The 14,200-nt window shown below is 49.8% G+C and overlaps 1 protein-coding gene across 2 annotated transcripts in view; it reads right to left on the bottom strand.

The window, feature by feature from the left end:
- The window catches only part of NELL1 (neural EGFL like 1), an 822,741-nt gene extending 810,645 nt beyond the window's left edge, over positions 1–12,096 (bottom strand). Inside the window, exons 1-2 of one of the 2 annotated variants that reach the window (XM_032881211.1) lie at positions 11,895–12,096; positions 2,818–2,946 (exon numbers count right to left, since the gene is read on the bottom strand). In XM_032881211.1, coding sequence (XP_032737102.1) covers positions 2,818–2,946; positions 11,895–11,949 — 184 coding nt within the window. In that variant the 5' untranslated portion in view covers positions 11,950–12,096. The remainder of the gene's footprint in view (positions 1–2,817; positions 2,947–11,894) is intronic. The other variant, XM_032881212.1, reaches the window with a different exon arrangement.
- Between the last annotated feature and the right edge of the window lie 2,104 nt (positions 12,097–14,200).

The following is a 14,200-nucleotide window of genomic DNA, read 5'->3' as shown; positions in this document are numbered from 1 at the left end:
CAGATTACCTGTTTCCTACTTTTCACAGATCCATAGATGGAGAGGAATTTACCCCCAAATTTATGATACTCAGAGTCAGAGTCATACCTGATTTAAATTATGTAGAAAATCAGATTTGGAATTTTTCATCTGATGAGACTGGATAAGGGGACTTTTGGGGAATATTGGGATGAGGTGAATGTATCCTGCATGTGGGACAGACTTGAACCTTTGGGGACTAGAGGGTGGATGGTGTAGTAAGCACAATAATGGCTCCCAAGGATGTCCATGTCCTAACTGCCAGAACATGTAAATATGTTACCTTACATGGCAAAGCAGGTTTAGCCTATGATTAAATTACAGATCTTGACGTGCAGAGATTGCAGCTGGATAATCCAGATAGGCCCAATGCAATCACAAGGATCCTTAAGGGAAAGTCCTCCTCAGTCAAACTCCCATAATGAAGTTACTCTTCCCACCAAAGAAGCTGAAAATCCCTCCCCACAGCTGGAGCCTGCTGGATATCCCAGAGGTAGATGCCAAAGCAAAGATCACACAAAGTAACAGAATTTTTGCCTAAGAAGCTAACACTTGTGGAATAAATAAATAAATGAAAAGTGAGCTCATGGAGCACGTGAGACAGAAGAAATTTTAATTCAATTAAAAATGTGTAGTTATCACCTACTACATGCCATACATGCATAGGGATTGTAGGGATGTATCCAAACAGAGATGACTTCTGCCTTCATGAAGCATGACCTCTCAACAGTAACTGAGCAGACCTTGTAAAAGGCAAAAAGAAAAGGAATTCCATCTGTATTCTCTTAACCATACCCAGCTTAAAATCTTCGCCAATTCCTTAGTAAGAGTAAATGGATATTGGCATACCCCTGATCTTGTTATGTATCATCATATATTATCTGTATATTTATTATATACCATTAACAAGACCTATGTTATCTCTAGAGTAAATATGTAAATCTCAGCTCTTAACATTGGTCCAGCCATTCTAAAATAATCCTTTTTTTTTTATTTACTTATTTGAGAGAAAGAGATCACAAGTAGGCAGAGAGGCAGGCAGAGAGAGAGGGGGAAGCAGGCTCCCCAACCAAGCAGGGCTCGATCCCAGGACCCTGAGATTATGACCTGAGCCGAAGGCAGAGGCTTTAACCCACTGAGCCACCCAGGCACCCCTAAAATAATCCTTTGTGCTTGTCTTCACAAAAGGCTGAGTGAAAAGAACCATGCCAGAACTTTTCAGAGGAATACCCAAGCTGCCTCCCTATCATATCCAATGAGGTCACTCCCTGCAGCGACCTTCACAAAGACCCCCCCGTTCTGAGAGTAGATTATGAAATGATTGACCTGATGCCACACCAAGGAGAAGAATTACAATCATTCACAAGTGTACATGGCCTCCCACCTATCAGAACAGATACCGGCCATAAACCATCAATGTGTCTAAGCCTCTGAGTATCAACTAAATATCCGTTCTGCCTACAGGGTCCAAGGTAACCCAGCCCCTGCCGGCCTCTCCAGCCACTGGCCACCATTTAGCCACACTAGACACCTTTCTATTGGTTTCTGCTTTCAGACCTTCATACACACTATTTTCCCTGCCCACAGTGCTCTGAATTCCCGCCCCTCCCTACACCAGGCTGGCTATTCATTTCTCAGGTCTCTGCCGACGCATCAATTTTCCAAGTAACCTTTACCTGACCACTACTGTCTCTCCACGCTGGTTCAATCAGATCTCCCTGTACTACTTTGTTTTGGCAGCCTATACATCCCCTTCCTAGTAAGTACAGCAATTGTAATTCAATAATTCCTTGTGCACTGACTGTTTCTCCCACTATATTTTAGAACGGGCTGCACCTGTCGTACTGGCAATCCCACTATTAGCATGTTGCGTGGTACACAGCATGAGTTCTGTACTAATGGCCAGGACTCACTGGGGAGCTATTAGAGGTATCGGACACAGTTTTAACCACTTCACTGGATTAGCTCCTCTACTGCTTATAACGTCCCCATGAAAGAGGTACGTTAGTGTTTTAGATGAGGACACAGGCACCGTAAGGCTGAACGATTGCCCAAAGTCTCAAAGCCAGTAAGCGGTACCATTGGAATTTGATCTCAGGCAATCAGGCTTTTAAGAAGCACACTACACGGGGCGCCTGGGTGTTTCATGTGGTTAAGTGTCTGCCTTCAGCTCTGGTCATGATCCCAGGGTCCTGGGATCAAGCCCCACATCGGGCTCCCTGCTTCCCCCTCTCCTCCCTTACTCTGCTCTCTCTTGCTATCCGTGTCTCTTTAAATAATAAATAAATAAGTAAGAAGCCCACCACGCTCCCTTGATAACTGAGAACAAAGTAAGCTGCACTCCTAAGAGAACACAGCCATAAAACATCCTCCATGTTCATGTACCCATTAAATAGGAGAGAAAATACATGAAGAAGACTAGGTGTAGATATAGTATAGATATGGGTAAAGATAAGGGTAATAGTTGAAGACATATCCTATAAAAATAACATGGCTGGCTAATGGCTTTCAAGACCTTTGCAAGTTCACTCAACTTTAGATCCCCACCAAAATACCCAAGGAAATGTGTCACGACCAAAAACCAACTACTTCACAGCCATGCCTCTAGCGCCTCCCTCCCACCCTCAGAACATCCTCCGTTATCTGAACCCTGTTGACATTTCTGAACATACTTATGACAGGAACACAAGAGAAATAGCGGAGATGAGCCTGACACACACACACACACACACCACAGGAACACTCCCCAGATTCTCTTCCCCAAGCTCTGCCTCCATCTGAAGAAGGAGGGGCCTTTACCTTGAAATAAATACGCCTTGCTGGCATTGTGCAGTCCGGACACCTGAGTGACTCCACGGGTGGTGTTCACGAGGTCGAGCTCGGGGATAATATCCACCTGCCGGGCAGGGTCCGTCCCAAAGCCCACCACTGAAAAGGAACAGAGAGGCTGTCTTGGCTTCAAATACAGACTGTTGTAGCAAAACAGAACAGAAATCACAGAGCCCAGGAGGGGCAGGGAATACAAGGAGGCCAGTGATGAGTGGTGGACAGGTACCTTCTGGGGTGGAAAGGGAGAACAAGTCTTCGCTCGTGGCCCCCGTGATATTGGAGTTTCTTTGTCCCTTCCCCCCCTACCCCCCATTCATTATGGATTGAGGACCCCTTATCCAAAACCCTCAGAGCTTAATAGATTTCAGATTCAGAATGTATCATATGTTGGAAAGGTATTATGTCCTAAACGCTACATTTTATGTAACACCCTAAGCAAAATCTGAAGCAGTATCCCATAATCAAACATAGTATTTCTGGACCAAGAGGTACAATGTTCTCTTCTGGCTGGCTAAACAAAGACTATACACAGCCTTGTGTCCGTTAAGGTCAAGTTTCGCCACCAAAAGGGTCCAGTTCAGGGTAGGTTTTGCTGTCACGTGACTTATGAAGAAACTCTGGGCTTCCAAATTCTTTCAGATCCAGGGATGGTGTCTTACAGGATCATGGCCCTGATCTGCCTGCTTCCAAAAGTGATACAGTAGCAAAACCTGACACCACCATCACCCATAAACACCTCCTCAGGCCACTCCCCCTGCGTCAGGCACAGCCGCCCTGATACCAATGAGGGCGACGCAGAACACTCCTGTCCCTGTTGGAGTAGAGTGGCAGAGGGGCTGGCCAAAAAAACAGAAACAAGAGGCGTTCCTTCCCTCCAAGGAGATTCCTGAAGGGAAAGTTAAATTCCCTGAAAACTCTGTTGGAGAACCTTTGTGCAGAGAAACGTGGCCACAAGCCCCCATCGCCTGATCTGAGAAAGGCAAATGCAGAAGGCCATCTCTCACCCAGGAGGCGTTCTGTGCAATGACATACACATGACTGCAAAGTGACTTCCAATTCTACGTATTAATAAGGCTAGAGATCACTGGAAGGGGCTGTGGGTAAGCCATTCATAAGGGCAGCATCTATCTACACTTAACATCTCAGCGGTGCAATTCTGACTGCACAGTCGGAAATGTTTTAATCAGCAACAGCTGTCAACTTCTGTCTGCTGGCAATGCAATTGCTGAGGCAAGATCTGGAAACCCAATGTGTCCGAGAGAGACTGAGTGAATGATGATCAGGACATCATGGGCTATTGCAACGTCATCTGTCCTCCCGCCTTCACCCCTGGCCCCACAGATGTGGGGAAGGAAGCTGGTACACCGTCTTTTTCTATAAAGAAAACAGGAGCTGCTACAGCTACAGAACCCTGGTCTAGGAAGGCTCGCCAAGGCAGACAAAAGGGTTAAACCGAAGGCAGGGTACATAATCTGCATTCTTGGTTTCTGTCCGGTTTCTCCTTGTCCTCTGAACTGAAGGTTCAATCTCCCCCTTCCCAATGCAGCCTGTTATGAGACCAGTTTCCTCAAGGACAGCTCTTCCTTCTACTCATTCTGCATTCATTCATTTATTCATGAAGTAACTTTTCAACAGGCTTTAGCGAGAGCTTACAACATAACACAGTGCTGGGCACTGGAGATGTCCTCACAGAGCACACATTCCTGAGCCAAAGGGTGAAGACAGGCCAAAAATAATAATAATAATAATTTAAGATGGCAATAAATGCCACGCAGGAAATAAAACGGAGTCACGGAATACAAAGCAACTTGGGTGGGGCTTTAGAAAGAACAGTCGGGGAGGGTTCCTTTGAGCTGAAACCTGACTACCCGCAGGGGTGGGCAGCGGCCAGATCTGGGGAGACAGGTTTCCAGGGATAGAGAGTGGGCTCTCGCCCACTGCAAACCAAGAACAGACTGGGCATATTTGGGGAACAGAGAAAGGCCAGCGTGGCCAGAGCAGAACAGGCGGGGAGTGGCAGAAAATGAGGCCAGAGAGTAGGGCATGCCTTTTGAGCCACTGGAAGGAGATGGGTATGTTAACTGCAACAGGAAATCACTGGAGGGCTTAAGGTGTGTGTTGAAGAGGAAAAGGAGATGCTCCTACTTTACATCATGATCTCCCTTAAGCTCTCCTCCTGCTTGTTCATTCCTCACACAGACCCCGTTCACAAAGACGAATCAAACACCTACTCTGTGCAAAGGACTGAGCCAATGGGTGTCCATCAGCTGGAGTCATAGCCCCAGGAGCCTCTCTGGTGGAGACCAGAGATGTTTTTCTCCAAGTGAGCTCAGATATCAGCAGTTCTGTGATCACCTTGAAAAGGCAGGGGAAGAACTAATATTTCAGTCTGATCTATCGTGTTGTACACCTGTATGGCATAAATTAAACCAAGAGGGATCTTAGAGGACCTCCAAGCTGTCTTCCTCTGGCTGGGAATAAGGAAAGTGATCCAGGGAACGTGCCCTTAGCTGGACACGAGAAGACAGAAGTGTCCCTGGAGCCCCAGTGTCCCTGCAGCCCCAGTGCCTCACACAGGGGCTAACAGAGATACACCCTGATTTAGGACCTAAATAATGAACTAAAGAGTGCATGCAGCTTTACTGCTCTGGTACAATGACCTCCGAGCAATGTGCATTTCGAGATACACCACCAGACGACAGGATGGCATTCAGGCCAAGGATGTTCTTGAAAACCTGTGGTTGAGGATACTGCTGCTATGAACACTGGGGTGCATGTGCCCCTTCTTTTTACCGCCATTGTATCTTTAGGGTAAATACCTAATAATGTGATTGCTGGCTCATAGGGGAGCTCTATTCTTAACATCTTGAGGAACCTCCATGTGTTTTCCAGAGTGGCTGCACCAACTTGCATTCCCACCAACAGCACAGGAGGGTTCCCCTTTCTCCGCATCCTCGCCAACACTTGTTGTTTCCTGACTTGTTAATTTTAGCCATTCTGACTGGTGTGAGGTGATATCTCATTGTGGTTTTGATTTGTATTTCCCTGATGGCTAGAGATGTTGAGTACTTTTTCACGTGTCTGTTGGCCATTTGGATGTCTTCTTTGGGGAAGTGTCAACCCGTGGAAGGAGCTGAGATGCCCTTCAACAGACGAATGGATAAAAAAGATGTGGTCCATATATACAAGGGAATATTACTCAGCCATCAGAAAGGATGAATACCCACCATTTGCGTCAAAATGGATGGAACTGGAGGGGATTATGCTAAGTGAAGTAAGTCAAGCAGAGAAAGACATTTATCACACAGTTTCACTCTTATGTGGAATATAAGGAATAGCATGGAGGACCACAGAGAAGGGAAGGAAATCCTAAGGGGGAGAAATCAGAGACAGAGATGAACCATGAGAGACTGTGGACCCCCAGGAAACAATCTGAGGGCTTCGGAGGGGAGAAGGGTAGGGGCACAGGGTAACAGGGTGATGGGTATTGAGGAAGGCACATGCTGTGATGAGCACTGCGTGTTGTATGTAAGTAATGAACCACTGAACACTACATGAAAAACTAATGATGTACTATACAGTGGCTAACAAAATTTAAAAAAAAAAATAAATTAGGAGAAAAAAAAACCTGTGGTTGACTGAATTATTGGATTCAAATCTTTACCCCTCCCAGGGCCACACTCTTTGCTGTGTGGCTTTGCAGTTCCTTCCACTCGAGTGAAAGTAAACCTCTGTTTCCTTTGACTTTGAGCCTTGCCATATAACTTGTTTCAATCACTGGGATGCTTGGGACGTCAACAAGGTTAAACGAGCAGAGGCCTGACCATGCTTGTGAGGCAGGGCTTCATGTCTGGTACCTCTGCACCATGAACATGGCCCCACTGCTCCACTGGTCCAAGGAGACAGAGGCACATGGAGCAGACACCCCACTTGAGTTTGGCACCATGCTGAGCCAAACCTGACCTAGATGAGCCAGGAACACAGGAACAGAAGAACCTACAGAAACGTGAACCAAAATAAATGTTGTTTTAAGCCACTGAGTTCCAGATGGTTTGGTATGCAATAATATTGGAGCAGCGGTTGACCGAAGCAGGGACTAAAGACCCACTGTAACTGACATCCTTAAAATGCTCCCAGATGAGTTGAGGGAAATTGGACGGGGAGGTGAACCATGAGAGACTATGGACTCTGAAAAACAATCTGAAGGTTCTGAAGGGGCGGGGGGTGGGAAGTTGGGTGAGCCTCGTGGTGGGCATTATGGAGGGCACGGATTACATGGAGCACTGGGTGTGGTGCATAAACAATGAATCTTGGTACACTGAAAAGAAATTTAAAAAATAAAAAATTTAATTAAAAAACAAAAGAAAGAAAGAAAAATGCTCCCAGACTAGGATTCCTGCAAACTAGACAAGCCTAAGAGGCACCCGAACAGATTCTGTAGCACTGGCAGAACCCCCATGGATGCCCTTGGATCCCTGTCCCCAAATGAGGACACAGCATGCTCCATCCACAAAGTGTTGTGGAAAGGACACTAAACCAAGAGCCAGTTTCATTCCTGTCTCTTCCCCCTACTAACCCCTGGAAAAATAACTTCACTTCTCTGAGCCTTGGTTCCCTCCTCTGTAAAATGAGGATGGTCATAACTGCCTCCCAACCTCCTAAGGTTTTGATGATAGCTATGGGAACATGCCTAGCACAGACGTGGTGCCCAGCTGGGCTTTGCTGCCTCTGTCTTTCCTAAGATAGCTCCCTGGTCCTCAACTCCACTGGAATTGTGCAAAATGTACAGATGTCCCTCTTCCTCCCAAACCCTCCACATGCCCAACTGACCTGGAAGGGCTTCTCACTCTGGCTGTGCTTGGGGAAATCTAAATATTAAGTCTATATTCATTCCTCCTTGACAGCCCACAAGTAAAGGGATCCGCTGGTTTTAGGATAACTGCATTGTTCTTGTTATGAAAACGTCCCATAAAAATAGAACAAGAGAAATCAATTAGGCTTCCAGATACAGTTTTCTTCTCTCCCTTTAATTGGTCTCCTTCCTGATGAAAACGTCCTGTGCCAACAGCAGGATGTGCAGAAAGACAGCACTCTACACACTGCCTAGGGAATCAGAAAACCTATTAATAAGGTAGCATTTACATGGCCTCTCCTGAACCTAATGCAGTATGAGAGCGTTGGTTCCATAAAAATAATTTTTTTTTTTTACTTTAATGTTTCTGCTTCTTGTCCAAGCATGGAGCTCCTGGCCTTTCCAAGGAAACCCTATTAAAGTTCTCCACTTTGGCCACAACTGCTCTACAAATGACTGAAGCTGGGAACTGGAATTAGGCAGGATAAAACGCTTCTGGGGAAAAAACATTATTTAAAACCTGGAAGGCATCGTGTTACTGGCGGAGAGGCACTTGAAGTCTGGCTCTGGGATTCAGAACCTCCACCCTAATCTCCCGGGACACCTGCTACTGCTGGCCACCCCACCGTCCTGGCCAGGGAGTGCTCAGGCCCAAAGACCATGCAGCACACCTTCAGGGCCCCGGGCCTAAGCTCCCAAGCAAATCCTCCCGGGCCTGGCTCACTCCACATATAATCCGGGTTCACTGTCTGCGATGGAAGCTCTTTTCTCCTGGTCAACACACAGGGATGGGATGCTGCAGAGCTGCTCCCAGACTTCATGTAACAGCAGGGTTTCACCACCAGTTGATTCAGACCCCTGGGCCCCTGCAAAGTTCCCCAAAAGCAATATCCTTGAAGAACATGCTCTATGCCTGTTCAGCCAAATACTACACATAATCACGGCAGGCGGGGGGGCTCTGTTCACGGCTCTATTATTCCGGAGTTAATGAAGAGCCAGTAAAGTGGCTCAAAAAGAAAAGGCTCTCCTTTCCAGCAGGTGGCAGCAAAAGGCAGCAAAAGGGGCCCCAGGGGCTCCCCACTGCCACCCACCCCCCAACCACCACCACCGGCCTGGCCTGGTGACCAAAACAAACAGGAAAGGGAATTGGGTATTAATCACACAGCCCAGCCATCCATCGGAGAAAACTCAGGGACCTAGTAATAATGTAGCCTTCTAAACTGTCCTTATTAAGCATGTACCTGGAAATCCCAGAATGATCTTTCACCCAGAAATAACAAGACCTGGAAAACAGCACCTCCTATCTTGACTCCATTTTAGTCTCTTAAAACAAGGTCCCTGAACAATGAGCAATTTAAGCAGCTTCCTGTGACACCTATCATTAGATCTTTTCATATGTAACCGCTACTGCACTGCAGTGCTGCTTTAATTAAAATGTGCCTGATATCATCTATTCATTTCCATTAAAAGGCGCTGATATCTGAGCAGCTCACTAAGTGAACCACATGTTTATTTCATCCTGGACTGTTAACAGCCCAGACACCAATTGTCCCACTTGACAAATAAACTTTCTGAGCATCTGTTTGGATCCTGATAAACTAATCACGAGTCAGCCTCTGCTACCAAAGAGAATGAAGGTTTGATGCAGGGATGGTGGGTCCTGGGCAAATCAAAGAGGCTGCCACCCCCACCCCCAAGAAAACTGCTGATGGCACCCCTTCAAGAGACAAGAAATTGTAAGTAAAGGACTTGAGATATAATTCCAAACCACCCACTCCCCGCCATCCTGATTCATCTGATACTTTTTGCAGAAGCAGTATGTGGCCTCTGGCGTTCAAGAAGTGCCAAGGGGCACAGAAAACCCACGCTCCCTAGCAACTGCCATAACCAATAGGGCAGACCCTCCCATGCTCCCCCTGCCTGTGCACAGCCTCCGCCCTCTGCCTGGAATGCCTTGCCCCACTCTGCCCAACTGGAAAACTCCCTGTAAAGCCTTCAAAACACCCCCCTTACATGTCACCTCCTGATTAAAGCCTTCCCTGACCACCAACCACCCCTCCCCAAAATTCATTCCTACCATTTCTCCTCTGTATTGCTTTCAATGAAATTTCTTATACTCCCTCCTCTCCTACCACCCACTGTGTTCCCCTTCAAGCTATGGGGACAGTTTCCAGTTTCTACCTAGATTCTCAACTAAGCTTTAAGTTCCAGTAAGTCAAGAAGGACAAAGTCATTTCCTCTTTGCATAACCAATCCTGGCACCCAGCAAGGCACTCAACTGTTCTTTGAATAAATACATGAATGAATCTTCGCTACAACAGAATTTTTACAAGATTGAAAGGGGTTTAGTGTGGGGAAGGGGAGAAGACTGTGTTCTTCAAGGTCTCCAAGAGCAATGCACCCCGGAGACCCAAGCCGTTCTGGATGGGGGCACTTTTTGCCGACTTTTCAAAGAACTAATGAGAACAAAGGATTTAGGCAAACCGGTAACGACGTGCACTTGAGGATGTGAAACGACCAAGGAGCTGCCTCCTCCCCCATCTGTGTCTCTCTTCCGTTCCTCCATTAAAATGCCCACCAGGACCAGATTCTCCGCGCACGGGACTGGTAGTGCATGTTCTGCATTAGCCTCGCCCGTCCTGGTTTTGTGGGGGCGCATTTCTTCCGGTGTGTTCTTGGTTTTAAAAGCCTAGTCCATCCCGAGGTGCCCATACCCAAGAAGCAACTATTCCAGGCTGGACTGAGCCTGGCTGTCCCTGAAGCCTTGGGAAGCTCGGATGAAGACAGGAAAAGAGAGGAGGATTCCTTTTGTCCCTGGATAAGTCTACACGCGTTGCTCTTCCATTAAGCAAAGGGAAAGCTGCTACCCTCTCACCTGGGTAGAAGAACGCCCAACTTTGTATCCTCAGGCGGGCTAACTGCCAAAGAGGAGCGCCTGGGGCGCAGGCGGAGGGAACTTTCAGGCCAACAAAGGCACGGCACCCTCCCCCGCCCTTTCCTCATAAACTTGCAGCCTGGCCCAGGAAGGAGGCTGCGCCTCTAAAAAGGGAAATGAGAGTGGTTAAAAAAAAAAAAAAAGAAAGAAAGATAAGATAAGATGAGATGAGATAAGATGAGATAAATGGAAGAGTGACCACACGCCGGTTCTGGGATGCAAGGTCGGCAGCGCATACTAAGGCTGGCTAGCACAGGAATAAAAAATCGCCACGCTCCCAACCTCACCCCGGGCGTCGGAGGGCTGTATTTTTTGCCTATACTGTGGCTACTCCACCCCACCCCACCCAACCCCCACCTTCCCACCTCTACTATGAGACCCATGGAGAAGACGACCGAGAACGGGTCTCCAAACCCCATGACATATGGGGTTGGGGGCGAGTGGGAGCGGATGGAAGGAGGTGCTCTTAGAGTCCTCACAACTGCGTCTCTGGAGGCAGAACGAAGTGGGGACTTCAGAAATTACGCCAGTTATCCTAGTCCTCCCTCCACAATCCCCAACCACAATTATAGCAAGGGAAAACTGGCTGGAAGCTTGAGAAAATCTCCCTAGATTGGCTCCACGGTTCCAATTCCCACCAATTATTGTTCGTCCAGCCCCTGGGGACAGGGTAGAAAGGGAGAGAACGCTCCTGGAGTTGCCCCCGTGGAGAGTCAGGAGGGGACAAGGCGAGACCACAGAATGCCGCGGTTCGCCCGCAGCCCTCACCCCGTGCCGTGCCCTCCCCGGCCGCGGCCGCGCCCGCCCGCCGGCCGGAAGCGCTCTCTCTGCGGGCGCGACTCCCGCGGCTGCCCCTTCCCGGCACGGCCCCGCGCAGTCAGAGCGGTTTCCACCGCACCTTTCAAGTTCGGGGGCGTGGGGCTCGCGGGCAGAACCTGCAGTGGTTTCGACCCGGAAGCTGGCTGCTAGGAGCGGGAGGGTGCGCGGGCTCGGCCGCGCCCCTCACTCCCGCGTCCGCGAGGCCGCGTCTCCAAGGAAGGGAGCACTCGTGGGGGCTTCTTCCAGCCCGTGAGTCCCACTTCTCACCCTTTCACCTGGAGCAGGGCAGAGAGATCCGGGGCACCCATCCACATCGCGCCGCCCTTCCCGGACCAGCACGGAGCTCGTCTCCAGGTCTCCCAACGCCTGTGCGGGCACTGGGCACAGCGGCGCGACTCCCCCCTTCCCCTGGATGCCTCCGCCCGCCCCAGCCGTGCTTACCTGTCCTGGCGGTGCACACACAGAACCACACAACTAAAATCACATCCCTCGGCATCGCTCCCGAGGGTCCCCGCCAAACGGGGCGCGCGGAAACCAGAAGGAAACAAATGCGCCTGGATCTCGAGGCGCGCCGGGCACGGAGCCGCCAAACTTGCTAGCGGGCGGCGGGGGAGGTGGCTCGGCAGCGCCGGGTGCTGCGCTCGGGGATCGCGCCGGGCAAGGCGGCCCTGGCCGCCCCGCCCCCAGCCCGCCCCCCCACCGCGGGCGGTGGCGGCGCGGGGCTCGAGCTCCGGCCCCCGCTGCGGCTGCGCCCGCCTCGGAGCTGGGGCGGGAGCGCGGGGCTCGGCCACTCCTGCAGGTTGCGCTCGGCGCTGGGATCGGGTTCTCCTGCTTCGCCCGCCGAGCTGCGAGCACCCAGGAGGCAGGCGCGGAAGCCGCTACTACCGGGAACACCGGAGCTGGAGTCCCGGGACGCGAGGCCAAAAAGGAGACGCTAAAGACGCCAGGCGCCCCTTCGGATTCACGCGCTCCAGCCCAGTCGAGCTGGCCTCGCCACTGTCGCTGGCTCTGCTTCGCCGCCCCGGTGGGGGTGTCCGAAGTTGCCACAGTTCATCCCCGCCGAGACAAGAGCCGCCGAGCCCTCGCGGGTGGGCTTTTTCCCCCGCGGGAACCCTGACCCGGGAGGTGCCACGGAGCGCGCCCAGCCCCTCCTCGGAAAACAATTACCGGGATTTGCTCCCGCAACTGGGCGGGGAGGGGCGATGGGCTGAGGGGGCTGGAGGCTGAGTCGGCGCTCGCCACCCGCACCTTCTGTCTCCGCTCTCCGGTGGACCCCTCTCTCTGGCTGCGCGCTTCGGGAGTGCGGGGGGAGGCCGCGGAGGCCGGGGCCACCGAAGAAGGGCCCCCGAGCTGGAGAGCTACAGTGGGGGTCTGGGGAGTCTATCTGCAAACCTTCCGGTTCTGCAGGGCAAATGCTGCCACACAGGGGAAATTCTTAACCACTTTTTTTTTCTTGGTGACTTGATGATTCTGTCAACAGCCCTTCTCTCCTTTCATAGCTAGTTTTTGCCTCTCCCGCAGTTCCTCTGGGACCCTCCTCTCACCACAACACTATTCCCTGCGGAGAAAAGTTAGACTTTGTTGCTGGCAAGAAGGAAGTCCTCTTCCTACTCTGTGACCCCCTTCTGGACCCCGGGCGTTCCCTATAAAGATGTCCAAGGTTTTGTCGCACTTCCCCTCAGGAATGTTATTTATAACCAGGATACAGAGTCGTGAAATCAGAGATGACAGAACCTCTGATTTATATCAAATGAGCCCCAATGGGATTTTTTTAAGATTTTATTTATTTATTTGAGAGACAGTGAGAGATAACATGAGAGGGGAGAAGTTCAGAGGGAGAAGCAGATTCCCCATGAAGCTGGGAGCCGGATGCTCCAGGGATCATGACCTTCGACCCTGAGACTTCAGGATCATGACCTGAGCCGAAGGCAGTCGTTCAACTAACTGAGCCACCCAGGTGTCCCCCACAATGGGATTTAAATCTCCACTTGCCCAAGTGGGCTTCTCTCTCTGAGTCCAACAGCCCCTTTAATATTTGCAATCCCAGGGGAGGAAAGGGAAGTCTTTGACCAGTCCTCACACATCCTTGGGAAACCAGTTCCAAGGTTTCATAATTCTGTTCACTGATAAGGATCTGCCCTTCTCACTTCGTGTACCCCCTCTCACTTCCCATATTTCTAACCCCTACATAACCAGAACCCCAGGAGATCCCACTGAAAGTCACCAAATTAGCAGTACCGCTTATTAAGAGAGAAGGTTCTACATGCTTTTCTGATCTCTGCCCTATTTTTCTGGATATTTCTGTATGCAAGCCACTGTCCCACTTGGCCCTTCACACTGTGGTCCCTTAACAGATGAAAAAGAAAGTGAACCAGCAGGTAAATTCGAGCTCCTGATGGCTGAAGAGGAAGGTGAGTCAACAAAGAAGTGTGTTGTGTACTCTAGAAGTTGAGCAGTAAAGATTAAGAGGCAAACTGATATCAAAGCTAAACTGATTCTCCAACTCTTCCGGGATTCAGCTCAAGCCCGGAGGGGAGCTGTCTGCCTTGACCCTGTGTTTTTATTACAGAGTCGGGACTTTTTCCTTCGACCTGGAGCATGTTACAATTAAAGCCAGCATTAAAATCACACATCTTGCAGAAAACAGGATTCCTCAAGTGTCATAGGGCTTTGTGAATGAGACTACCCATAAACCATGTTGTGTTGAGAGCCACAGCCCCTCTTTCCTCTGCAGTTTTTAGATACAC

Source organism: Lontra canadensis, unplaced genomic scaffold, assembly GCF_010015895.1.
Source record: "Lontra canadensis isolate GAN:19392208 unplaced genomic scaffold, GSC_riverotter_1.0 scaffold74, whole genome shotgun sequence".
Taxonomy (NCBI): Eukaryota; Metazoa; Chordata; class Mammalia; order Carnivora; family Mustelidae; genus Lontra; species Lontra canadensis.
The sequence above is the reverse complement of the archived record's forward strand: the minus strand, read 5'-3'. Positions and strand labels throughout refer to the sequence as shown.